Source organism: Mus musculus, chromosome X (genome assembly GCF_000001635.26).
Source record: "Mus musculus strain C57BL/6J chromosome X, GRCm38.p6 C57BL/6J".
In the NCBI taxonomy this organism is placed as follows: domain Eukaryota; kingdom Metazoa; phylum Chordata; class Mammalia; order Rodentia; family Muridae; genus Mus; species Mus musculus.
The window spans coordinates 99,819,809-99,844,136 of record NC_000086.7 but is presented as its reverse complement, the minus strand read 5'-3'; the positions used below and the strand labels follow the sequence as shown (position 1 = coordinate 99,844,136).

At 46.0% G+C, this 24,328-nt stretch overlaps 1 protein-coding gene across 1 annotated transcript in view; it reads right to left on the bottom strand.

The window, feature by feature from the left end:
• Nucleotides 1-23,973, bottom strand: part of Tmem28 (transmembrane protein 28) — a 28,626-nt gene extending 4,653 nt beyond the window's left edge. Inside the window, exon 1 of the mRNA NM_001081283.2 lies at nucleotides 22,211-23,973. Within this exon, the coding sequence (NP_001074752.1) occupies nucleotides 22,211-23,068 (858 nt within the window). The 5' untranslated portion in view covers nucleotides 23,069-23,973. The remainder of the gene's footprint in view (nucleotides 1-22,210) is intronic.
• Nucleotides 23,974-24,328: the final 355 nt, after the last annotated feature.

Genomic DNA, 24,328 nt, shown 5'->3' with positions numbered 1-24,328 from the left:
CGGGCCTTTGCACATGTAACCACCTGGCCTGGAATGTTCTTTACCCCACCTTGGTTATAAATGGGCCCTTTACATCTTTCAGGGCTAAGATTAAATATCACTTCTACCGTGTCTCTTTCACTACTCCCGTCAGAGGACACAGCCCCCAATTATCTGCAACTGTTTCTTCACCACAGATGCTACTTTGTCTGCATCCTTGCTTTAGTTTCTGCCCACTCCACTAAACTGTGAACTACATATAAGCTCATGGGCTTTTCTACTAACCACTGTGTGCTCAGTACAATATACATCTTAAAAATCATATGACTGAACGTATATGAAGACAGGCCCCTTTCTCTCATGAAAATTCCAGTTTCATGAGTAGACATACTTAACTTGAACCTATGACACTTATTCCATAGGAAGGGCTGAATTGTGGTTCATTAGTGTTAATAGTAAACTGAAAAAATTTTCAATGATGAGATAGCAGTTGAGTTTATGTACTATGAATGTGATTCAAGTAGTAGAGTCCTTGCATAGCATCCATAAAGCTATAGGTTCAATACCCAGCATGCCATGAGCTAGGTGTGGGGCACACACTTATAATTCTATCCTGTATTCAATCCCTAGCACTGTAAAACTGGGTATGCTTGTAATCCTCACATTTGGGAGGTAAAGATAGAAGGACCAAAAGTTCAAAATTATCTTTGTCTACATAGTGAGTTTGAGGCCAGCCAAAGATACATGAGCTCCTGTCTCAAACAAACAAACAAGCAAACAACCCCAGCAACATTGGGCATAAAGAAGGATTTTTATAGATAGGATGCACTAATGAGGCAATAGTTTAGGCAAAAATGTAGAGATGAGCAAGAACACATAGACTAAGAGAAAAAAATTGCTTCGTATGGATGGCATGGAAAGGAGACTAAACTCTTGTTCATGACATTTGAGTGCCTTCTGCATTGTGACCCTGATAAAAGTGCTCCATTGAATATCTTTGCACACATGGGTAAGGCACACTTCTTCATTTTTATTTATACAAATTGCCAAAGGTGAAACAACTAAGATGAAATGTATCTAGGGATACATCCTAAGGAAGGATAATGGGACCAAAGAAGAGTAGAAAAAACAGGCAAGGGAAGAGGCAGGGAAGGAAAGCTGGAGGGGTAAAAAAGGGTGGTAAGAGAGGTGTGTAGGGTGTAAGAGGAAGCTGCAGTGGTATAGGTAATAAAAGAGAAGCTGTGTAAGGAAGGAGGTGATAAAACATAGGGGTATATAGGATGATTAAGAAAGGGAGTAAGAAAAGATGGAAACAAGACAACATGAGGATGGATAAACAGGGACAAGAATAAACGAGAAAGAAGCACTATGAAAGGAGGATCAAAAAGATTAGACAGAGGGGAGGAGAAGCAGGAGTGAGGCAGACAAGAAAGTAATATCTCCAGAGCCAAGGGCCCCTAGCACCTAAGAGCCACCCTCCATACTCTGGGCCCTTAAGTGCCAAGATGTGTCTCTGTCCATAGCCACAAATCCCATTTTTGCAGCATGGACCAAGAACCCATGTCACTCTCTCCCCAAACTGTGTAATCAGCCCCCTACTCTGTGGTCATCAGTGGAGCTGGGACTCACAGGGACCTGAGAGAGTCTCCTTAGCTCTTTCAGTCCCATGCTCCTGCTTCTAAAGGAGTCCCCAGTGACAGGCCTGCTCTCCTCGAAGGCATTTGCAATTAGCCCAGTAACAAAGTATAGAGTCTGGGCACTCCCTTCATCTGAGAGGTGGGGGGAGGGAGAAGGGGTGGCCTGACAGTAGGAGTATGGCCTTTCTCCTTAATTAGCCGACCCCCCTTCAGTCCCCACACCCCCAGTTGGAGTCACCATGGCAACAAGTGGGTGAGCAGATTGCCTGGGGAGGACACCAGGCCTGTGGGTGGTGAGGCAGGAACAGGCAAGAAGCTAATGAGGGGAATAGAAGCAGAAGAGGCACAGTGAGCTCAGAGGTAATCTAATTCCTAAGCCCCACAGCTGGCCAGCTGAGCCACTGCTGGCCCATATGCTTTAAGGTGGCCTGGGGCCTCTTTCGAGAGATAGTATGGGTCATAGTGCTACCACCTGGCAATAAGCCCACCTTAGACTCTGAAGCCCCGTTTACCTTGTCCTCTCTCACCAGCATGGTAGCGGTGGCAGGAGGCTTGGGCACTCTTCTAAAGAAAAAGAAGGGGCCAGGAGGGATTGCTGGAAGTGAGCATTGGAGGAGGGGGAGGAAATATCTTAGAACCAGGAAAGGGAGGGTTGGAGACCTGTGAAGATCTTTTGCTCTCAGATTTTTAACTCTGGCTGTATACCAGAACCACTAGGGAGTTTTTTTTTTTTTTTTTTTTTAAATTAAACCTGTCTGGTTCACATGGCACTCAGACCAAAACGTCAGGATCTCTGCAGGCAGAATCCCACACATCTGCAATTGGAAAATGTCCTCAGGCAATTTTCAGCATGCAGCCAGGGTTGAGAATGTCAATTTTTACCATTATATAGATGGAGAAACTGAGGCCTAAAAGGGGGAGAAGAACTTGAGTATAACCTCATAAAATATTGGCAAAGAAAGGACCTGGAAACCTGGTTTCATAATTCCAGCTCCAAGTGTCTTCCTATTGAAAAACCCTATCAGAAAACCCAAAACTAGGGGCCAGACACCAGGGGCCTGGATAAGAGAAGAGCACTGAGAAGAACACAGCATATTTGACAGTTTCAGAATCTTTGAACTGAAGCCTTGTCAGAAAAGCCCTTTCCATTATTCCCTGGTCACTGAGTGGAATCATCCTAGATACCTGAGGGAGCAGGGATGGTGACTAGGAGGTGGCAGGGAAACCTTGAACTACCAGTGCCCTCCTTTCCCCACCTCAGTAGGGCCACCACAGGTCTCAATCAAGTTCTGGCTGCTACAGCCCAGTTGCTATGGGAACTGGGAGGGGAGGGAAACAGGGAATAACTAGAGGGAACACCAATTAACCCAAAAAGGAAGCTAGGAAGGCTGTCTCACCCCTCCTCCCAGCTGAGCAACAGAACACCCCTCAAATAGGAGGGATGAGACAAAGGGGATACCTTCCCCTCCTGGGCTCTGCAATTGTCAGTTTAGGGAGGACTAGAATGACCCAGCCAGCCTCATCCTTAGCTTATTGGCTTATAGCCCTGGCCAGGACATTTTAGTCCTACATTCCTCCAGAAAGAAATGTGTGACTTCACAGAGGGCCGTGTAAATGTACAGTCACACCCTAAAGTCAGGACGTGGGGCCAGAAGGGTTAGAGAGAGGGCTAATGGCAGCTCCTAGGTTTGGGGCTGGAAAACCCTCCAGAGGGAAAGCTTCAGTTATTTTCCAACCAGGAAGCAAACAGTTTCCTTTCTGATTTCTAACTCACTTCTCTCCCAAGGGTCTGTTTCCCCATCCAAATCTTCCCTACAGACCCTTTCTTCATGGCTGCTTATCTTCTTAAGGTACCCATGGGACCCCTGGCCAGGAGCTGCAGCTGCAATGCTTGTGGAAGCAAAGGGGTGGGGGTGAGCTTCAGACCAAAGTTACAAAAGCCACAGTATACAAGTTACCAACCTAACCCCAGTTTTTACTCATAGGGAAACTGAGGTCCATAGAAAGGGAGTACATTGACAGAGTTGGAGATGTGAGAGGAACCTTAGCAACTAACTTGATGCCTTCTTGCCCAGTATCTAGTAGCAATCCTCGAATTATGTGAGGTACTCTACTGGGCAGGAGAAAGTGCTCTTTTTCTACCCTGGTCTCCAACAGTTGGGTCAGAACAGAATAAGGTCTGCATCAGAACATGAATGTAATTCTGCAGATAGCAATAGTCTCCTGGCATTGGTAAAGTCAGAATCAGATTAGAGGCATTACAGGGCAAATGGCAGGGCTCTACTTAAGGGTCTATAAGCAACAGCTGTCTTACTTCTTAGTATGAGAAGTTATGAGTCAAAGTGGCCTGTTATGGCCTGAAGGAAAGGTACAGGAGATGACTGGAGACATGGGTGCAGACCTGAAGCTAGTCCATTCTGGAGGGTCCTCATATGTACAAGCCTCCTAGACCATCTGTTCAAAGGCTAGATATGCCCAGTCTGGCCAAGGGTAGACTAATAGAGAAGTAGTATTCATAATCCAGGGACAGTTCTAAAGGAGCCTAGATGATAGATGCCAAATTAGATGAGCAGAGGAGGTAAATTCATAACTAATCCAGAATGGAAAGGACTGTGAGACTCATCACTCCACCATGTTATCTGCCCCAACAGCCCAGCAAAGCACCATCCAGCTTCTAATTGTAAACACTGTTATAGAAAGCTCATCCTCTCATAGGGCAGCCCACAGCTTCAGACAACTCTAGTGATTAAGGAAGTTCTTTCCTCTTTGGAGCTGAAATAAATGCCGTTCTGTGACTTTACTCATGTATCTTACTAGCTCTTCTGGACCATATATTACATTCACAATCGTGTTCCTCGGGCCAACTGTTATGAATTTGTAGACCTCTCTGAATCTAGTCTCCTCATTCATTTTTGTAAATGCAAAGAACACACTCTAAATACCAGAGTGCTTGACACTATGTTAGGAGCTACAGATACAGAGGATGTTCAAGATCATGTCTTGAACAAGGGAAACAACCATGTGAATCAATTAGTATGAACTTCAGGGTGAAGTCACATGTACTTGGCACCATGGTGGGATAAAGGGAAGAAATATTGACTGTGTTTTCAAGGCTGAAGGACAGAAAATATTTCCATGTGGGGAAATTTTAAGTTAGGGCTTGAAAAAGGGGGGGGTGGGTAGAAGCTCGGTGGGTGAAATAGAGAGAGAATAAAGTACTCTTCAGGCAACGGAATCAGCAGGCATAATAACCTGGAAGTAGGAAATAATGATGGACTTAGACAATGTAGGTAGTTCAGTGTAATTAGAGGGTGTGAACAGGAGGTTATGAAGGAACATGTGCTGTGCAGGAAGTACATGACCATATCATGATGCTTTAGATATGGAGAGAAACTAGGATTCTTCTCATAGGCAATGGAGAACTCTTCTTTTTAAAATTTGCTTATTATTATTCTTTATTTATTCACTTTACATCCCACTCACTGCCCCACTCCCAGTCACTCTCACAATCCTTCCTCCGTCCCCCCCTCACCCTCTCCTCTGAGAGGGCGGAGGGCCCCCTAGGTATCCCTCCCACCCTGGTACTTCAAGACTCTGCGGGGCTAGAAGTACCATCTCCACCACAAAAGAGAGTTTTTAATGAGCTCGACAGAACTGCTTATTTAGAGATGTCTATGGCTAGCCTGCTGGGGCAGGTCTCTAATACCTGCTGCTTGGTAAGTTGAGGCAAGAGTATTACAAATCTGAGCCAGTCTGGTAATTTAGTGTGACTCTGTCTTAGGGGGTTTGGGGAGAGATTGCTTATCACTTTTGTGACTAGTTTTTTCAAGCTTTTGTCTGCAAGTGTGGAGGATGGAGCGTTGGTACTAAGACTGGAGGCAGGGAGATGAGCTATATTATTGCAACAATCTGAATAAGATAGTATGAAGGCCTCAACTAAGGCAGTAGTGACAGAATTTATAATTTGAGAGGAGAAAAAGAATATGAGTATTGAAATAATCTGAAGGTAATAATGGATAAATCTATTTTATGAGAGTAGGAAACTCTCTTAATACTAAGCTTAGCAATAGTACCCACTTGACTAATACACACTAAATGAATGACTGTTAAGATACAATAGTAAGTTTCCTGTGTGTGTGTGTGAGGGGGGGGAGAGGGAGAGGGAGAGAGGGAGAGAGGGAGAGAGGGAGAGAGGGGGAGAGGGAGAGAGAGAGAGAGAGAGAGAGAGAGAGAGAGAGAGAGAGAGAGAGAGAGAGAGACTTGACTGAGGGGGGCAAAATGAGAGGAAGGAGTGGATGTGAGAAGAGATGTTAATGAGGTAAAGCCAACAGGATTACGTAAAGAGGTGAAAAACAGTCAGAACAGAGGGGTCTAGGATAGGTTCTAGACTGGCAGCTTGGGTTTTAAGATGAATACCAATTTCATATTATTTTTAATGTGTTGTTGTTGTTTTGAGACAGGGTCTCATGAAGACCAGGCTACCCTCATGTAGACTAGGCTGCCCTCAAACTCACTATGTAGCCAAGATTGGCCTTGAAGTCCTTTGATCCTCTTCCCTATACTTCCTAACTTCTAGGATCCAAGTCATACACCACTAGCCCTAGCTAGTGTCATTTATTAAGGTAAGAAATATGGAGAAGAGTGTTTCTGAGGATGAAGACAAATTCAACTGGGGTCATGTTGACTTTGAGGTATATGTGGATCTGCTAGATGGAAATGTCAAGGATGCAGATGGACTAATGGCCTCAGCTCTAAAGGAGGATCTGAACCTGATATGGTAGAACATGCCAATGATCCTAGCACTCAGTTAGGAGGCAGAACAAGGAGGAATTGCTGCAAGTTCAAGCTTGTCTATGTGACAAATTTAAGAAAAATCTGGGCTTCATAAGATTCTGTCTCAAAAAAACATCAACTAAAAACATAATAAAAAGATAAAGGTCTCCAAGTCATGGAGACTTAAGGGTCTAGTCATTAGGAGTAGGACCATCTTTTCCTCTTTAAAGTTAGGCATGGTCATCAACATGACTTGAAGTGATACAGTTTACTTCTGAGGAGAAACTTTAAGGGCCGACATATGTTTTATCATAGTCTTTCTTCTGCTTCTAACTGTGGAAGCAAAGTTGAGATAGATGATCCCTCTTCCCTATACAGTGATCATTCTGAAGAGATGTCTTATCCCTGAGGACCTGTCTTGGATATGAATCATGGCAAGAAATAATCATCTGTTGTGTTAAACCTCTGATGTTTTGTGGTTACTTGTTATGACAGTGCAATCTAGCTCACTCCAGGTGATAAAGCAATATAGAAGCCAGGGGATGAGACAAAGGGCTCAACAATAGATTCCTGAGACAATACTAACTGAATTTAAGTCAGGTGGAGGAAAGAAATGAGATGAAGATGGATGGATGAGTGGTTTAAGAAATGGGAGAAGAGCTAGGGGTATAGCTCAGAGGTAGAACATTTGCCTAGCATGCACCAGGCCTTGCGACAAACCTCTAGAGCAATTAGAGGAGAAAAAGGAAGAGAATGGCAGTCTGTAAACTAAGAGAGGAGAAAATGTCAAAGATTGGGAGGGGGTGCAGTCAGCTGATAAGGATTTACGTAGTTGAGAACACATTGGCTTGGATAATTAAGACACAGTCTCCTCACTGTGAGAACAGTTTCAGTGGAGCAGCAGGGAAAGAAACAAGACTAGTAATTTGAAAAGGGAATGCAAGCCAAGAAAGGTAGAGCTAAGTATGTGTACACAGAGCTTCCACGAAATCAAACATCCCTAGGTTTTCCACCTATTTCAATGGATGTAATTTATAGTTCTCTGTTGTTCACAGTCACAAAAGCCTCTGTTTTATTTTACACAACAGAGTCCCCAAATATGAGTTTATTGACACAAAATTAAGTAGAACTTCATCCCTCCTGTCCTAGAAACTGTTTCTGTTAATGTAGCCTGAGATAAGGGGGAAGCTTGCCTCAAGTGTAGGACCAAAGAGGTGGCCTGATTCAAAGTCCCGGGATTGAGTTCAAGCTTTCCAAAGACCTCTGCACAAATTGACTATCCCTATGACTTTAGGCTCTTTGAGGACAGAGATCATCATATCTTACTTAGATGTGCAATCTTTTCAGGGCTCACAGGGTCTCTTGATACAGACTAGAAGAGGTATGCACAAAAAGGTGTTTGCCAAGTACTTGAAAACCAGGTTCTCAGCTTCTGGGCTAATGCCCAGAAGCGTGAAATACCCAAGATACAATTCACAAACCACATAAAATTCAAGAAGAAGGAAGACCATAGCGTGGATACTTCTATCCATCTTAGAAGGGGGAAACAAAACACCCATGGAAGGAGTTACAGAGACAAAGTGTGGAGTAGAGACTGAATAAATTACCATCTAGAGACTGACTCACCTGGGGATCCATCCCTTTTAGAATCTCCAAACCCAGGCACTGTTGTGGATGCCAACAAGTGCTTGCTGACAGGAGCCTGATATAGCTCTCTCCTGAGAGGCTCTGCCAGTGCCTCACAAATACAGAGATGGATGCTCACATCCATCCATTGGACTGAGCATAGAATCCCCAATGAAGAAGCTAGAGAAAGGACGCAAGGAGCTGAAGGGGTTTGAAGCCCCATAGGAGGAACAACAATATGAACTAGCCAGTACCCCCAGAGCTCCTAGGGACTAACCCACCAACAAAAGAGCACACATGATGGGACTCATGGCTCCAGCTGCATATGCAGCAGAGGATGGCCTTGTGGGACATCAATGGAATGAGAGGCCCTTTGTCCTATGAAGGCTCTATGCCCCAGTATGTGTGGGGGTGCCAGGGACAGAAAGGAGGAGTGGGTGGGTTGGTGAGCAGGGGGAGAGGGGAGGGGATCGAGGGAGGGTGTTTTTCAGAGGGGGAACCAGGAAAGGGGATAACATTTGAAATGTAAATAAAGGAAATATCCAATAAAAATAAATAAATAAAAAAAAGAAAAGAAAACCTGGTTCTCAGTAGCTAGCCCAAATTGAACAATGTGAAGCACTTTCCCAAGAAAAGAAATGAAAATAATGACTTATAAATATATCTTCATGGACTTCTACAGTGAATGAAGAATTTGGTGGGATGTTCGCAAAATTTCAAAGAAAGCCAAGCAAAGGGGAAATGAGAGGCCATTTTTAACTCCCAGAAAGCAAGTTGACCAAGGACTAAAATGTTAATCACACAATCTAATATTGCTAGATGTAAACAATAGTTATAAAATTAACAATATAAATAAGTTAAACGTTTAGGATCAGAAATTTGGATATGCCAATATTGGATAGATGAAGAGAGGGGACATGTGTGTGCACTTATGGTGCTACCAATAGTAAGAAAGCTAAATCTTCCTCTAACTAGATTTTTTTAAAAAGTCAATAAATATTTAAAAGAGGAAAAAAAAAACAGGCAATAGCATAGTGATGTGCCATTTAGAAATGTGAAAGTAAATATTAGCAAAAAACAAAAACAAACAAAAAACCCCAAAACAGTCAGACAAATCCAATGTACTTAGCACTCAAGAGTGAGCTCAAGGGTGAGATATAGAGCTACTGTTTTAATGACAAGCATTTATATTTATATATATGTGCATGGTGGACTCTTCTCCTTTTATATGTGTACATGAACCTAGAAAAATCAAGTATTATTAATATTGTCATAACATTTAATAATGTGGTGGCAAATCAGAATTAATGAGGAAAGAAGACATATATGCATGTGCATATGTATAATATGAACTTAACTGAAAATTATGAATATGCATTACTTTGATAAAATGAAAAATAAATAGAAACTCATCTGCAGTCAGGAACCTAATAAAAAACAAAACAAAACATCTAAGACTTGATATGACTAACATTGCTAGATTCAGTCCATATGGCCTTGCCCCAGAGGCCCTAGGTCAGCTAATCCATCACCAGTGTCTGGGCTAGAGGCGCCATCCAGGTGCACTTAACAAACCAAAAGAGGCCCATCGGTCTTGCAGACTTTATCTGCCTCAGTACAGGGGAACGCCAGGGCCAAGAAGTGGGAGTGGGTGGGTAGGGGAGTGGGGGGGAGGGTATGGGGGACTTTTGGGGTAGCATTGGAAATGTAAATGAAGAAAATACCTAATTAAAATTTAAAAAATTAAAAAATAAATAAAGTGTTTCACGGGGCATGAAAAAAAAAAAAAAAACAACAACCAAAAGAGCAAACAAGGAGTCAACCTTATAGACAAAGAGAGAAGCTAGGATGGGAGGAAGGAAGCTTCTAGATCTTTTCTGCACAGTGGTTGTGCTGGTCACCACAGGAAAGACACAGCAACTATGGCTTCTTCGGAGTTATACACACTCTCCATGGCACAACTGGGTTTTGTTGTGGTTGTTGCTTTTTTGTTTTTGTTTTTTGTTTTTTTTTTTTACAGAAAGCCACAGTCAGTCATCACTTAGATCACTGAAAACCAAAACCAACTCCCTTCTGCTGCCTCTCCTTCCTCCTCTAGGTAGATGACAGGCTGGGATGAACAGAGACCTGATAAAAGGTGACTACTGCTATTCCTTGGCTATAATGTAAATCAAGGACTTTTTTGAGTCCTTGTCTCATTCACGACCTCCTACCTCAGCCACCTAAACAGGTCTTTATGCACTTACTAAAATATCTCCAGTTGCTTTTAGCTTCCAATTCCCACCCTCACCCTAGACACTTTACCCCTCTTCAAAACATTACCTTCTCTTCCTCCTCAGCAACGTACCTCAGTGTTGAGAATTTCAATTGGGTATTAAGCAATCATTTGGACTAAACACATCTAATTAAGATGAGAAAATAGCTACCATTTATTAAGTGCTTACTATATGCCAGGCTCTATTCTAAGCATTTAATCCTGACATTTATTAACTCATTGATTCCCCATAATCACCCCCTGAGGGAGATACAAATCTTTACAGATAAGGACAGAGAGGACCAAAGAGTTTAAACAACTTATCCGAGGCTTATAGCCCACGATAATCATAATGGCAGTTAGCATTTCTTGAGCATCTTCTACCACAAGGACATTATAAGAAATCAGGATGCATTATATCCTTCAAGCCTCATAATGACCCTATTTCTTAGTTTTGAAGGTGAAAAAAGTGGGGTTCCAAGTGAGATTAAAGAATATATTGAATGCTACAAGATGGCTCAGCAGTGAGGATGCTTGCCTTCAAGCCTCATGAGATGAGTTCAATCTTCATGATCCATCCACTTGGTAGAAGAAGAGAACTGAGTCCCAGATGTTGGCCCTGTGTACTGTTGCATGTATAACCCCCCACAGACACAAATACATATCATCTTAAAATGTAAAAAAAATGTAATGCAATGAATGTCACAACAACTATTCTACAGAGCAGATAGATTTCAAAGTAGAATCTGAAGTCAGTATTACCTGTATGTAATATATAAACATATATAATATATATATATAATATATAATATACAAAGCTTGAGCTTTAATGCCCAAGTTTTTATATACCAATCATATCACCCTGGGGACAGTCCCTTCAGTTTGCCACCACTATCAAACCATGTTACTCAACCAAATTTCCTTTTGCTGTAATTTCAGGCCAGTTTGAGGAGAGATTTCTAGGCTTGTATAGAGAAGAATGATTTTTCCAAAATCAATCTATTCATCTCACTTCACAGGGAAGTAGAGTTTGCCTTGTAAGTGGGGGCAAGGGAAAGAACATTTGCATACTAGACACTACAAATGATCATTTCCATTCCCTTATCAAAGCATTCTGTTCAGATTGGAGATGTAGTTCAATGGTATAGCACTTGCCTGGTCAATGCAAGACCCAAAGTTTATGCCCCAGAATTGCAGACCAATAAACAAATGAACAAAAAGCAAAATAAATTCCCAAAGATTCCCTTTCCCTCTCTACTCCCCACCCCACACAATGCACAATTAGAGCAGGGCTAGAAGCTAATTCTAATAGAAACGTTTTAATGGCCCTAAGGCATAAGTTTTCATGTCCCAAGTCCCATCTTTTGGGAGTTTCTGGGATTCTGAAGAAGCCATATACTGGAAGACTCCAATGCCAGAGACCAGGAAAAAGTGGCATGCTATATACCCCACATAACTGCCCCTTCCACACAGCATTCCTCACAAATGCTCTTTATCAAGTAGCCTCTGCTACAACAGATGGATAGGTAGTCAAAGCTGCCTCTGCCAATAAGGAGCTGTGTAAACTTGGACATATCACTACAAAGGAGTTGTGGCCACTATTTTGCCACCTGACTCTGAGCCAAGTGCTTATTTCTTCCCTGAGCTGAGAAGATGGCTGTTTAAGTAAGTAGCATGGATGGTAGGAAGATGGGGTCAAACATCTTAAACTCAAACCGACCTGCAGTCAAACTCCAAGGTGTGCCCGTGCTGGTAATAAAAGCACAGGCAAGATTGTTGACCTCCCCGACAACCCTTTCCTGATAGACAAGCTATGTCCCTTTAAAAAAAGAAACTACCCTCACCTCTCTGTAAATGATGCCTCTAAAACAAAAGGAGAAAGCTTTCTCTTTATGCGCACTAGCACCGATTGAGTAGCAGTGCTGTCTGCCAAAACATAATTTCCAGCTTCAACTCTATGTGCTGATGACTCCATTTGACTCCTCTGAGACTGTCTTGTCCACTGGAATACGGGGACAATTATGGATACACATCACAAGGCAGGTGTAAGAATTAAGTAAGGTAAAGTGTACGACACAACTAGAATCATACCTTTCCTTCTCATTCTCTCCTTTCAGCTCTAAGATTCAAACAGCAAGCTCTGCAAGTCTGCCACACGTGTGATCAGAAAAGGCTAACATCACTAATCCATGAAAGGGGAACAAACAAAGCATTAATAAAAACAGAAAACAGGAACTAACAATTTACAAACGAGCCCTGCAAGTGGCTTATAAAGAACAAAAACAAATTACTGACCAAAGGAATGTCAATGAGAAGCTAAGGCTAGACCATTTTTCAAGTAAATTAGCCTTACATTTTTGTTGTGGGTATAAACTAGAATAATCTAGTAATTTGAAAGAGATTTAGTAATGTACGCCAGTAGCATTAAAAAGGTTAATACTGTGATTCTGTAAGTCTAGTTCCAAACTTCATTCTACAGAATGGATGTTTATGCTTCCATTTGTATGCAAAACAAAGAAAGAGTCATTTTGTGTAGACGTTTATGTAAGCTTACAGGGAAGAGAATACACACAAAATTGTTAACATCCAGGACCTTAGGGCAGTGGAACTAGGAAAGACTGAGCAGGATTATTAACATTGTCTTTGTAAGTCTTTATACTATTAGATTGGAAAATAAGTACGTATCATTTGTGATCCAAAAACCTCAGCAAAGTACAGGAATAAGGAAGAATGACTGAGATACTCTTTTAAGAGTAAAAAAAAATCATAGATCTGATATAAATTGATGAACAAAGATAGTCACCATGGGATTATTTCTAATAGTAAAAAGTTGACAGTCATCTAAATATCTAACAGTACATGGCCCGTTAAATCAATTATGTAACTTGTGACAGAATGTCATAAAGGATGGAGCTTATGAATTTTTAAGTACATGGAAAGGTACTCAGAGTACAAGCAATTTAAAAAGACCTATAATAAATCATTAGGAAACCATGTGGTTGCATCAACACGGGTATTATCATCAAAAGAACCCAGAAAATAACAAGTGTTAGCAAAGATGTGGAGATTTGGATCCTTGCTCAGTTCACTGCTGGTATGTATGGAAAATAGTTCAGAGTGCAAAATTTAAGAATGGAATGTAAAATGCCACAGCTGTTATAGAGAATTGAGAGGCAATTACTCAGAAAGTTAAGCATAAGCTGGCCACAATGGTGCACGCCTGTAATATCAGCACTTGAGGCTGAGCTAGGTGGAGCTTGAGTTCAATGATAGTCTAGGCTACATAGCAAGACCCTGTCTAAGACAAACAAGTTCATAATATTTCAGCATGGAATTATCATATAACCAAGTAATTCCTTTCCTAATCATATTCAGAAGAAGTGAAAACAAGTACTCAAACAAATATTGGTAGAACAGGGTTAATAGCAACATTCTTCACAATAGCCAAAAGGTAGAATAGTTCAAATATCTACTAAGAAATTAATGGATAAACAAAATGTGGCATATGCACATAACGGACTATTATTCATCCATAAGAAGAAATGAAATACTGAAAAATGTTAAAACATGAATGAAACTTAAAAGCATCATATATGTTTATGTATATATAATTTATATGTAATATGTAAAGCATATATACAGCATACAAAATATAATAAGTCACACAAAATGACAAATATTGTCTAACTCCACTTGCTTGTGTTACCTAGAACAATCACGTTAAAAGAGATATAAAGTAGATTTCTGGTTGCCAGGGGAAAGAGTGAAGAGGAAATGGGGAATTATTGTTTAGCAGGTAGAAATTTCTGTTTGGGAGGATGAAAATATTTTAGAAATAGTAATGAAATAAAAATGTGCCTGTCTTAGTCATGGTTGCTATTCCTGCACAAACATCATGACCAAGAAGCAAGTTGGGGAGGAAAGGGTTTATTCAGCTTATACTTCCACACTACCATTCATCACCAAAGGAAGTCAGGACTGGCAGTCAAGCAGGTCAGGAAGCAGGAGCTGATGCAGAGGCCATGGAGGGATGTTCTTTACTGGCTTGCTTCCTCTGGCTTGCTCAGCTTGATCTCTTATAGAACCCAAGACTACCAGCCCAGAGATGGTCCCACCCACAAGGGGCCTTTCCCCCTTGATCACTAATTGAGAAAATGCCTTACAGTTGGATCTCATGGAGGCATTTCCTCAACTGAAGCTCCTTTTTCTGCGATAACTCCAGCTGTTTCAAGTTGACACACAAAACCAGCCAGTACAGTACCCAATGCCTCTGAATTATACAATTAAAACGTAAGTTCTGTATACTTCATGACAATGAAAAGAACCCAAATGCCTCTAGTCCCCTTTTCTCTAACACATTTCTAGTTTCCAAAAGTTCTCAAAGGCCACATTTTTTAACAATCAAGGAAAATATTTTTAAAAAGATTTTGAGCCTATAGCATTTTTGAAGAATTAATTTGAACACTGACTGAACAGATATACTTCATCTTTCACAAATAAGCTGGGTAGACATGCTGTCTGATTCAAACCAAGTAAGACAGGAAAACATGGGTAACATTCACACCTCTGACATGCCCTTCTCTCAGACAGAACATTATAGGCTGCCTCTTCCTTTCTGTTTCTAAGGAGAAGACCAGGCATCTAAGACTGGGGACTCAACAAAATCTTGGCATGGGAACTGGACATCCCAATTCCAGGCCAGGCCTTATCTGACTTTTACACAACAATGTCTCACTGCATTTGTTTTTCCTTTTGGTTCTACCAGCTACCAGTGTGAGCTGTGGGTGGGTTGGAGCTCAGGCAGGCATTAGGCCTGTATAGGGCACCTTCTCCTTTCCTACCCTGGCTGATACCTTCATATATGGGAGTTGAGAAGATAACAGAAATACCCTTTCTCAAGACAAGTGGGACTCAACTCTTCTCTTCTAAGCCTGCAGAAAAGGAAGGAGCAATCCTCTTATTTCCATCTTCCTGTCTCTGTCCCAAGAGGATGGATACCTCAGTGATTGTTACTGCATCTTTTTAAAAATCAAATTTTAATTTAATATTTTGAGAATTTCTATATTTACATCACTTCTACTCCCCACTTTCCCTCTATAACCCCTCCCATGTCACCCTTTATTCCTGCTCAAATTCATGACTTCTTTGATTATCATTGTCACACACATGCATACATACACATAAAGAAATCTGCTAAGTTCATTTAATGTTGTTGATATGTTTATGTGTTTAAAGCTGAGCACTTGGGATTGGATAACCTATCATGAAGAACTATAAGCAGTTAATGACTGCCAAGGGAGGGGAAAATCTATCACTGGATCTCAAGGACAAGAAACATGTATCTTGAACAAAGAGGATGCCGGTGAGTCCTCCTTGAATCTGAGCTACTCCAGAGGTTTCCCTAAGTTTCCAATAGGCTCTACTGAGCCTCTCCTCTAGCCAGCCTAACTTCTCACCAGTGTATTCATAGCCACCAGGGCATTGCCTCCAGCATCTGGCAGAGAATATTAACATCTTCTATACATCTGTGCACTGGAGAAAAAACAAAGGCATGTCTGCATCCCAGCTCCCTGCCCTATGTAACTTAGGGAAGTCATTTCCTCTTGCTGAACCTCAACTGTTACATTTGTAAAGTGGGGATAATAATGGTACTTTCCTGCTATGATCATTGACAAGATTAAGTTCATGGATGTATATACCCTCCAACACAGACACACCTCCTAGATACTCAAAAGCTTGTACTTTATTTTATTTTTTGCCTTCCTTTTCTTATCCCTTTCTTCTTTAGAGCCAGCTGGACTCGTCTTTTGGCCCAGAAACTTGTGGCTTAGATTCCAGATCCCATTTCCAGAATCCATTTGATCAAGAGCTTTGGCTGTGTCAACCTTCTCCTTTGTAGTAACTCATTCTCACCCTCCCCTAAGCCTAGCCCACTTGGTACCCTTGCTCTTCCCTCTAAAACACTACCTGATTCAGGGTCTCATAAATTCAGGCTTCTCTGAGCTCTCTCTCTTATGTCCATGGACAAGACTGGTTTGTCATTCCTCACATAGATTCTGACCTGTACACCTGTAACCACAGGAATTAAGACATAGCCATTTTCCAGAGTCCTACCTGACCATTGTTGGAGAACTGTGTTTGTGGGCCCCCAGATTGTATATAGTCCCCAGAAGGAGAGGTGGCTCCTAGTACTCAACAAATACCTGCATCTGGAATGTCACATGACTGAGAGGAGCAGAGGGTCAGGCTAGCTCTAATCTGCAGACACACACCACAGGTAAATAGTATTGAAACAGGGATCACAAAAGAACTGCCTTGAGAAAAGTTTTACAAAGACAACCCCTGACCCCCGAGTCTTAGGTGTTGCCTACATCCCCAACTACACCGAGAAGAGTAGATGTGTGTACTCTTTCCCTGAGGTACTATTGTCTGCAGAAGGCACCAGCACATATTCACATAGCTTGGGAGTACCTCCAGCCTTTTGATGTACCCATGGATCCTTGGCTCTCTTTTGATCTTGGCCCCACCCACTTCTTATCTTTCCTCACCACCACCTCTACTATGTTCAGCAGACACTTCCAGCCAGAATATTGGGTGGGAGATTGCTGGGCTCCTTTCCTCTCTCTTCATTCCCTCAACCCTATCTTCAAGAGATACCAATACATCCTTCCTGGAGGTTCCTGTTGCTATGGTGACTATAGTAGTCAGGCCACCTTCTTGTGGGAAGGATGAGAAGTAGCCCTGAAGACTGGGAGATGTATGTCTGTGTATCTATGTATATGAGTGTGTGTGAATGCACTCATGCATATATCTACCCTGAGTGGACTGGGGAAAAATGTAGAAAAGGAGGAAGAAAGGTCATAGAAAGAGAGGAGGGGAGAGGGGGAAAGGGGCAAAAGAAGAGAAGATCAAAACATGAAAGAAAACCAAGGCATGAAGTGAGTATACTGTGAGGGGGCATGGAGGTGTTAAGGGCAAGGAGTATGGTACCAAGGAGGTGAGGCAGGCATGGCAGAGAAGGGGTGAGATCTGCAATAAAGGTCAGGAAGGTTGGGAAGTTGGAGGCAGATGGGAGAGTGGCATGGGAACATTCAACTGTAGGAGAGGAGCAAAGTGGGACAGGAAGTAGTCAGGCCAGGAAGATCAGAAGGAAATGCTAGGAGGAACAGAGGTGTGTAAATACATAAATGAGGGTTAGAGAGTGAGGGATGTGCTTTGGGAAGGGTCTAGGGTGATAAAACACTGTCTAATTGGTGCTCATCGAAATATGGATGGGAATGTGGGCATGAGCTACAATGTAGGAGGAACATGGGAGCTGGTGGAGTGGGAGTGGGTAAGGCTCTGGAGAGGTATATTTCAGCAACTGACTGCTTGGTCCCTCCCAGCTTTAATTCATATGTCCTTGTCGGAGCTATAAGCATTGCCTCTTCTCTGTGCCTACTCTTGGATTCTGGGGCACCGACCTTCCCTAGAACAACATGCATACAGTCCTTAGTGGTGAGGAGATGAACTGCTATGGACCTGGAGGCCCCGCTCCACCCCCCCCCCCCCCAGGGCCAGTTTTGCTATGATTCCTAGGAGGCTGCTTACTGCCAGCTTTCCTCTGCCTCTGCCTCCAAACAGGGACCAGAGCACCCTTTCTAGCTTTTAAGACTTCTGGACCAGAGAGAACATCTGAGTGACAACAAGAACTAATGTTCAACAAGGGACTCTTCAAGCCCCTGGCTCTTAGTACCCGTCATCTCCAGTGTTATAGCCTGAGAGTCCTGTGTGGCAGGAAAGCTGTGACAGGTGGGAGGAGAGAAGGCAGTGAGGCAGAAACAGCTGCCAGCCGGAGTGGAGGAAGAGCAGGGCCCCAGTAGGTATGGGCAGAAAGTGAGCTACTGTCTCTGGCAGCCCCCACCCTCTCACTGCGTGAGGGCATTGAGGCCAAACCTCCTTCCCTAGCCAATGCTGCTGCTGAAGAACTCAAGCAGACCCCTGAGGTCACCTGCTTCAGTTCCTTCTTCCATGCCAATACAGTCCTAGACTCATCTGCGTGGCATTTTCACCCAGCAGTCCACTTGTGTTAGGCCAGATACTTCCAGGGGACAGAAGCTCTGAGGCAGTCTGTTCCTTCTTTGCAAAGAAAAGATGGAGGGAGGACCTCTGATTTTGCTAAGCCTTGATGCTGTACAGACTTCTCATTAATACTGAATTCATAGGGCTTTTTTTTTTTTTCTTCTGATTGCCGAGCCCCATTTCACAGATTTAAAAAGTGAGGCTCGGAGGCTTGGAGTTCATACAGTTCAAGGTCACACTGGTAATGAAGTGAAAAATTTAGGTTAGAATGTAAGACTTCCTATGAAGTCCCTTGGAGCCAATCAAGACATACATATTTTATACAAGGACAACCTTTTTGAGGTGTGAAATCTGAGGCCATATTTTCCTGAGTCTCCTCTTCTCCAAGTCCAACTCCTTTAACTCTCTCCAGGGAATTTAGGTTCCAGCCTCCTTCTCCACCTCATCAGTTGATTCGTCCCTGCATCAAACCCACAGGCTACCAGGTGGGTGCCAGACAGTCGGGAGTGGATCAGCACTATCCCATCCTTCTTTGAACTAGCTGATTAGTGTAGCTAATGGCTACTGCAAGAGCTGACAACGTCCCTCCTCTTGGGCCTCTTGGTCTTAGAGGAATAGCGGTGAGAAAAGAAGCCGGAGTTTGCTCCCGTGCCCTCATTCTCCTCACCCCGAGTGTTCTGAATTGAGAGAAGAAAGAGGCAGAGGTGGGAGAAGCAGCCAGCAGTGGGCAGGGACACGGCAAGATTAGGCGGATGACATCTGGGAGGGGAATTATTTGTCTGGTAACTCTGAGCACAGCTAAGGGAAAGATTGTGTGTGTGTGTGTGTGTGTGTGTGTGTGTGTGTGTGTGTGTGTGTGTGTGTTGAGGGGTAATCATAGGGAATTAAGGGAAGGATGGGGTGTGGCCCTTAGACCTAGGAGAGGCCAGTATGGGGATGGGCATTGGCCCAAGTTAGCTACATCTCTCTGCTATGCGAGAGGAAGTCAGTCGCACATTAAGAAAATGTTGCAGCTGGTACTAAATTGGGAGGTGTCACAGGCAGCAGTGAGGACAGGTATGATTCCTGGGGCTCTGTGTGGCCCAAAACAGGGGCAGACATCACAGAGGCAGAGAACAGGGTTCCTAGGGCCACACCAGAAGGATCTGATTGAGGCACTCAGAACAAAGACCCTGGGATTGGGGGTCACCTGACTCTAGAACCCAGCTCCAGAGTTGATTTACAGACAGAGAAAACCTCCTCATCTTAGCATAGGACTTCAGGGTCTCACTTATGAGGATTCTGGGTGTGGGATATTATCTCCACAGGATCCTACTTGGGGTAGGGGCAAGACGGGGGAGCTCTGAGCTCAGGGGGAGGGCCTTAGGCTTAGTGTGGGTAAAGAAGGGCTGTGACAAGGTGAGGTAAGTGAATGAGGAGACAGGGTGTCATGAAGAAGGGGCTCAGGATTGCCTGTCTCTTTCATGGCATCAGAAAACTGGATTAAAGACTTAGGGAAAATTGGGCTTTGGACCTCAGTTGAAGGAGAAAGCTCTGGAAGAGGTAGAAACCACAGGAGGAGACCGAGAAGCTGGCACAGCTTGTCTGCAGGCATTAGACAATAAGAGCAGGAGAGCCCACTTGCTGCTGGAGAGAGACGCAGAGAAAGAGAGAGGAGAAAGGACCTGGGGAACTTGAGAGGAGGCCACAGCAAAAGCAAAGGGTTAGCATGAGGAGACTGAGCTCTAGTACCAGAATTCCTGCTCATTTGCTGAGGCCAAATGGTATTCCCCGATGTATCTCAGTTCCCGTATCTGTAAAATGGAGGCAATCTAGATAGTTGTGCTCTCATAACATACACACGAACGACTGAAACCCCTAAATAGTAATTTATGCCAGGTGTAAAATTCCTACCACAAAATGCTACCCATCATGCATCCCCACTTCCAGCTCACAAAACACTCAGAACTTGGGCAGGGAAAGGATATTTTTCCTGTTTTACAAATGAGGAAATGAAAGCTTAGAGGAGGCAAAGAAAACATGCCTGAGAGCAAACTGCTAACAAGCCCTCAACAGATGAGATAAGACCTCCAGAAGCCGAGAGAACCTCTGCCTTCCCAGACATCAAACTGCTCTCTATCAGCAATCAATGTGAGAGATTTAGTGTGGGGTCAGAAGGAGCCTGGATCTGACTATAACGTGGAGAAAACCCCCATAGAAAAGTTGTGCCATGGTTTTCATTCATTCTGGAGACTGACAAAAGAACAGTTGTGGCCATGGGCTTGGAGAGGGGAACCACAAAATATAGATAGCCTTTATTCTGTCTGCTAGGAGCCCTCTGCTCTCACTGAGGACGTGCATCCTTGACAGGCAATTAGAGTATGTACCTCTACCTCTGTATGGCAAAATGTGTCTTTCTTCATGTGATTGCATGTCTCTGACACCACAGGGAGATGCATGTGACATGGCGCCTGCTTCCACAGCACTGTTTATGAAAGTGACAACCTCTCCGTTCCTCTGTAGGACTTCGTCCAGAGTCTTGCTAACGGTGCATGGCTGGATGTGTTTGTCTCTCTGTCTGTACACCTTTAAGAAGTGGAATATCTCATTTGGTAGTGTGAGTGAAGCAGTGAGTCAGCTGAGGCTGAGTGAGGCGGGAGGAGACTGCTAGGTTACGAGAATAGGAAAAGGGAGAAGGAGAAAGTGAAGTCAGGGTGGACGAGCTACCCCTTTCCTCCCCACTCCTCCACCACAAATTCCCAACGGGGCCATAGACAACAGCAGAACCTTGCACAAGTCCACAGGAGCAATGCTTGCTGGAAAGAGGCACTTGCCACCCTTTCTCAAGGCCTTGAAGGGAGATGTTCTACACCAGGAGGTAACTGTCTCACTCTAGCCTACAGCCCCGAGCTCCAGAAAGTGTGACATCTACCTGGTCTCATTGTCACTTGACCTTTTGACCTTGCTGTTTTTTCTTTGCCCCCAAAGCAGGCCACCTGGCCAGGCAGGAAAAACAGGGAAGTAGATTCAGGCCCTAAAATGTGTATAGCCCCACCTACCTATTATTATACAGAGCAACCCTACTGAGGGTCAAGAAATTTCTCAACACTCAATTCTTTCCTAGGAAGGTCCCTTTTACAGTTACCTACTCTCTAATTTCGTCTAGACGCCCATCCCTAGCAGCCAGAAAGCCAGGTTTTCCTATCATCACCCTGGAGCACTGCGAGTTTTGTAATGCACCAACCTTCCATGGCCCTTCCAAGAGCTGATAAGCCCTGCTTTCCCAGCCTTCTTTCCTCAGAAGACTGAAGCCTACAGGTTCCCTCCTTATGAGAAGACAGGCATCCCTGGACTCCCCTACTTAGGATCTGGCCAGCAATCTCAGGTCATATAAGGTCAACAGTGTGGTCAGTGTACCCTGTCACCAGGCGTGGCCTGGCCTTTCATCAATTGGCAGGAACTAAAGGATGAGGATTAGGCAGTCAAATATTCTTCCCCCTGTCTTTTGAACACCCCCTAATCTTTCCACAGCCAGTCCCAGGGCTAATTCTAGTCCAGGAGTGGGGTTCAGAGCCAAACAGGAGACTGGGGAACACAGACTCTCCTGCTACCACTTTGCCAGCCAAGGGCCCCACTTCCCCCTCATACAGGAAGCAGTGTACCAGGAGGCTCCAGCCTTAAAATGTTCGAACCTTAAACTCACAGAAGTTGACCTGAATCTATCTCTGTAGCTCCCTCTCTAGGGAGGGGTACAGGGTGACACAGTACTACACTGGGAATGGTGGGAGCCGTAGGGGGGGGTGGGGGGTGGAGAGGGAGACCTTTATTTTTTTCTGGTCCCACTGACACAGAAACTACCTCTGGCCAGGCAGCTATTGTGGCGTAGGTCACCAATCCCTACCTTGCAGCCTTTCGTGCAGGACCGGATAGAGTACTCTTCTGCCTGTAAGTATTTATGCAGCACGAGGTCGAACTCATCATATTTTTCCTGAGCATGTCGATCCAGTCGCTGGTATGCCTCTATGCAATTGCTACATGCCTCCCAGGTCCCAGAGCCCGGGCTGGCCACTACGGCCAGTAGATCCCCCAGCAGGGTGTCCAAACTGCAGTCCAGGCTGTCGGGGCGGTCCATGCCAAGCAGCAAGTCCCAGACTGTGTAGGTGTCGCAAAAGGAGAGAGTGAAGTTCCGAAAGTGGCCTTTGAGCAAGTTTTTTTTGGCGGAGGGGAACTCCGGGGCACGGGAAGGGGAGTCAGGGGGCCGCAGAGGGGGAGCCGGGGTGGTCGGTTCGAAAAGTCTCTGCAAAGATTCCAATTTGGTGCAAGCTGCGTCCAGCCCGGTGGGCTCTGGGACGCCGTTGCAGACCGGCCCGGAGCCGGCTGCAGGGGCGGCTTTGGTCAGGTTGCTGTATCGCGGGCCGCAGGTGCCCGAGGACGCGCTGGGCTCGCCAGGCGACGGCGGCGGCGGCGGCAGCACCGCGCGAGGAGGTACCGGCTGCCGCTCGCGGCCGGCCCCCCAGGGCGGCCGCATGGCGCTGCTCAGCTCCCTGGCCCGGGGCCGGGCCCCCGCGCACAGCCACAGATGGTCAGCGAGCAGCACGGTGAAGAAGAGCAGGGACGCCAGGGACAGTCGCCATCGCTGCGCCCGCTCCGAATCGGCGCAAGGTTTGTCGCTCTGCCTGGGAGCCCAGCAGCAGCAGCAGCAGCAGATAGTCAGCGCGGCGGCGTCTTTCCCGGGCCACATCCAAGCGCCCCTGAACATATTTCAGGGGGGTCCGGGCTGGAGGGAGTAGGCAGGCGCGAGGCCGGACGGCCGTCTCGGGAGGGCGGGCTGCGCACCGCACCGCGCTCCTCAGCGCCGTCCAGGCTTTACCTCGGGGGCCGCATGGCTAGGCAGGCCGGCCGGCCCGGGGCCCCGCTCAGGCCGTTGTGGCGGGGCGCTCTCGGGCCGTCCCCGCGCCCCTCCCGCGCTCCCCTGCTGGCAGCCGGGGCGCCGCCGCCCGGCCCGCTAGGCGCAGCCCGGCGTCCCGGCGGGGGGCGGTGCGGGGCACTGGGGCGGTGGCGGCTGCGGCGGCGGCGCCGCACTCCTCATGGTGTCGGGCCCCTCCGCTACCCCGGGCTCCGCGCCACTTCACTCCGCGCCCCCGGCCCCCTGGCTCGCACTCTGCTCTGGCCGTCCGTCTCGGCTCGGCGCGGCTCTGCGCCCCTCAGCGCCGCCGTGCGGGCCCCGCCGCGCTCCACTCCGCTCCCCTCGCCCGCGCCGCTCCTCTCCCGCCCGTCTGCCCGCTGCCCGCTGCCCGCTCCGTGCAGCTCCCCGCCTCGCTCGTGCCCTCCTAGGCCGGCCGGCCGGTCCGCCGCCGGCCCTTCGGGCTTCCCTCGCGCTCTGGCAGTCCGCTGGGGCCGGTCCCGGGCCGGCTCCGCTCTGGCTCCGCACCCGCGGCTCCCGGAGTTCCGGCTCGGGCGGGCCACCTGGCTCCCCGCAGCGCCACAGACGCCGGACGCGGACGCCCGGCTTTACTTAGTGCGCCTCTCGCTTCCGCCTCTGCTTCGCCCCGCTGTGGCGGCCGCCCAAAGGCATGGCCCCGTGGCTCCCGCTGGCCATGCCCCCTCAGTCTGTCGCCATCTTCCGCTGTGCGGAGAACACCTTGAGAGCCCGTGTGCGAGTGTGTTTGGGGGGGAGCAGGGCGGAGAAAGAGGCACCGGGAGGAGGAGGGAGCGGGACTGGGGCCCCGACTGCGCCTGCGCCTCAGGACTCCCCCCTCCCCAACCCCAGCCCCCGCCGGCCGCAGCCTGTGCTGTTTGGGGATGTTTCCAGTCCACCCCCAACTCCATTCACTTCGGCGCCTCCGTTCACCCGACCGCTCCCCGTGTGCACACGCCACACGCAGAGTCCCAGGCCTGGCGCTCCCCCTCCCCCACCAAGCGACCGCTCGCCTCCCTTCCCAGGACCGCCCCTCGCTCCCCCCCGAGGGCTAAGGGACTTCTGAGGGTGATTCTAAGAAGCAGGGGGCATCTCCTTAGG